The 1,591-nt window shown below is 36.8% G+C and overlaps 1 protein-coding gene across 1 annotated transcript in view; it reads left to right on the top strand.

The window, feature by feature from the left end:
* Nucleotides 1-723: 723 nt before the first annotated feature.
* The window catches only part of MMP3 (matrix metallopeptidase 3 (stromelysin 1, progelatinase)), a 10,156-nt gene continuing 9,288 nt past the window's right edge, over nt 724-1,591 (top strand). The window contains exon 1 of the mRNA XM_008584641.1: nt 724-913. Coding sequence (XP_008582863.1) covers nt 724-913 — 190 coding nt within the window. The remainder of the gene's footprint in view (nt 914-1,591) is intronic.

The following is a 1,591-nucleotide window of genomic DNA, read 5'->3' as shown; positions in this document are numbered from 1 at the left end:
AATAAATTGGGTACAGAATGAAAACCCAAGCCAAAGACAATACACTTCCCTCTTTCCACAGACTCTCTTTGCTCTATCCTGCCCATTTTCCTGCACAAAGACCAGCAAATTCAGCCAGAAATCAATAGTAGGTATTTTAAATTAAAGACTCGAAAAATGAATTCTCCCTTTCCATTTTCCTCTAGATATTATCTTTTTATATTTATATAGTATAGTCTATAACTATGTATGTACACTTTTAATTTACTAACATCTTATTATATTTGATTTTAAAATATGTTCTTCTTAAAATAAAACTACTTTTGAAAGTTCTGCATTATTTTGACTTTTCACCAAGTCAGCTCACTTCTTTCAAACATACAAACTTAAATTGTCTAGTGATTTACAGTCAATTTTTCCAGAGTTAAAAAAAAAAAATGCCCCAGTTTTCTCTTTTACCAAGACAGGAAGCATTTCCTGGAGATTAATCACCATTTTGCCTTGCAAAATTGGGAAGGTTGAAAGGAATTAGTAAAATAGGTTATATCATCCTACTTTGAATTTGGAATTTTTGGAAATGGTCCTGCTGCCATTTGGATGAGAGCAATGATGAGTCAAGCTGTGGGTGATCTAAATAAACATTGCCACCCTATAAAAGTTGGGCTCTAGAGGGTGGACCTAGAAGGAGGTAGGCAGAGAGTGTGGGGCATTGAGACAACGCAGAGCTGAGTAAAGCCCGTGGAAATGAAGAGTCTTCCAATCCTCCTGTCACTTAATGTGGCAGTTTGCTCAGCCTATCCATTGGATGGAGCTGCAAGGGGCGAGGACGACAGCATGGACTTTGTTCAGGTAATTTATGGAGAGAGCCATTGCACTCATTCACAGGGCCGAGTGGGGAAACCATCTCTGCCTTCCAGGAAGCTCAAACCATTCCGTGTGTCTCAAAACCCACGCAGGATGTTTTGAGCTTCCTGAATAGGAATAGTTCAGGGACAGAGAGTTATAAAGTGTTGGATGGGGAAAGAGTCTCAGTATCATACCATTTGGGCTCCTCCTTTTATGTAGGAAGAAACAAAGGCCAAAAATATTAGGTGTTTTCTTAAGATCACACACACCGTAGAAGTAGCTGCACTGGGGCTTGAGGCCCATGAGTAAGTGGAGAGTGTGTGAATCATGTCTTGCTTTGGAACTTTAGGTATTTTAATCCAAAGAAATTTTAGCTAAATATTTGTATTGGTAGTGTCATGTTTAAACTAAAGGATTTGTCCAGCTTTTCTCTTAAGCCAGGTCCTTATGAGAAGTGGAAATTGGAAAATTGAGGAAATTAAATAAATGTACCCAAAGAGGTTTATTTTATTTTTCTCCTTTAAGCACACTGAACATTTATTTCAGTTTTCTACTTCACTTTCATTGCTTTGGTAGCAAAGTAAGCTGCAGAGATATTTAATCGCAAAGATAAAGCAAAGGTGAAGGGGAGACTGTAATTGAAGAATTAAATGACATAGGATGTTTATTATGTCAGCAAACTAGAAAAATATTTCAAATAGATTAAGAAAAGTGAACAACTGCAAAAATTTACTACAAATACCTAAAGCTAAAAATCATACAAGTG

The sequence above is a fragment of the Galeopterus variegatus genome, unplaced genomic scaffold (genome assembly GCF_000696425.1).
Source record: "Galeopterus variegatus unplaced genomic scaffold, G_variegatus-3.0.2 Scaffold3326, whole genome shotgun sequence".
Classification (NCBI taxonomy): Eukaryota; Metazoa; Chordata; class Mammalia; order Dermoptera; family Cynocephalidae; genus Galeopterus; species Galeopterus variegatus.
The sequence above is the reverse complement of the archived record's forward strand: the minus strand, read 5'-3'. Positions and strand labels throughout refer to the sequence as shown.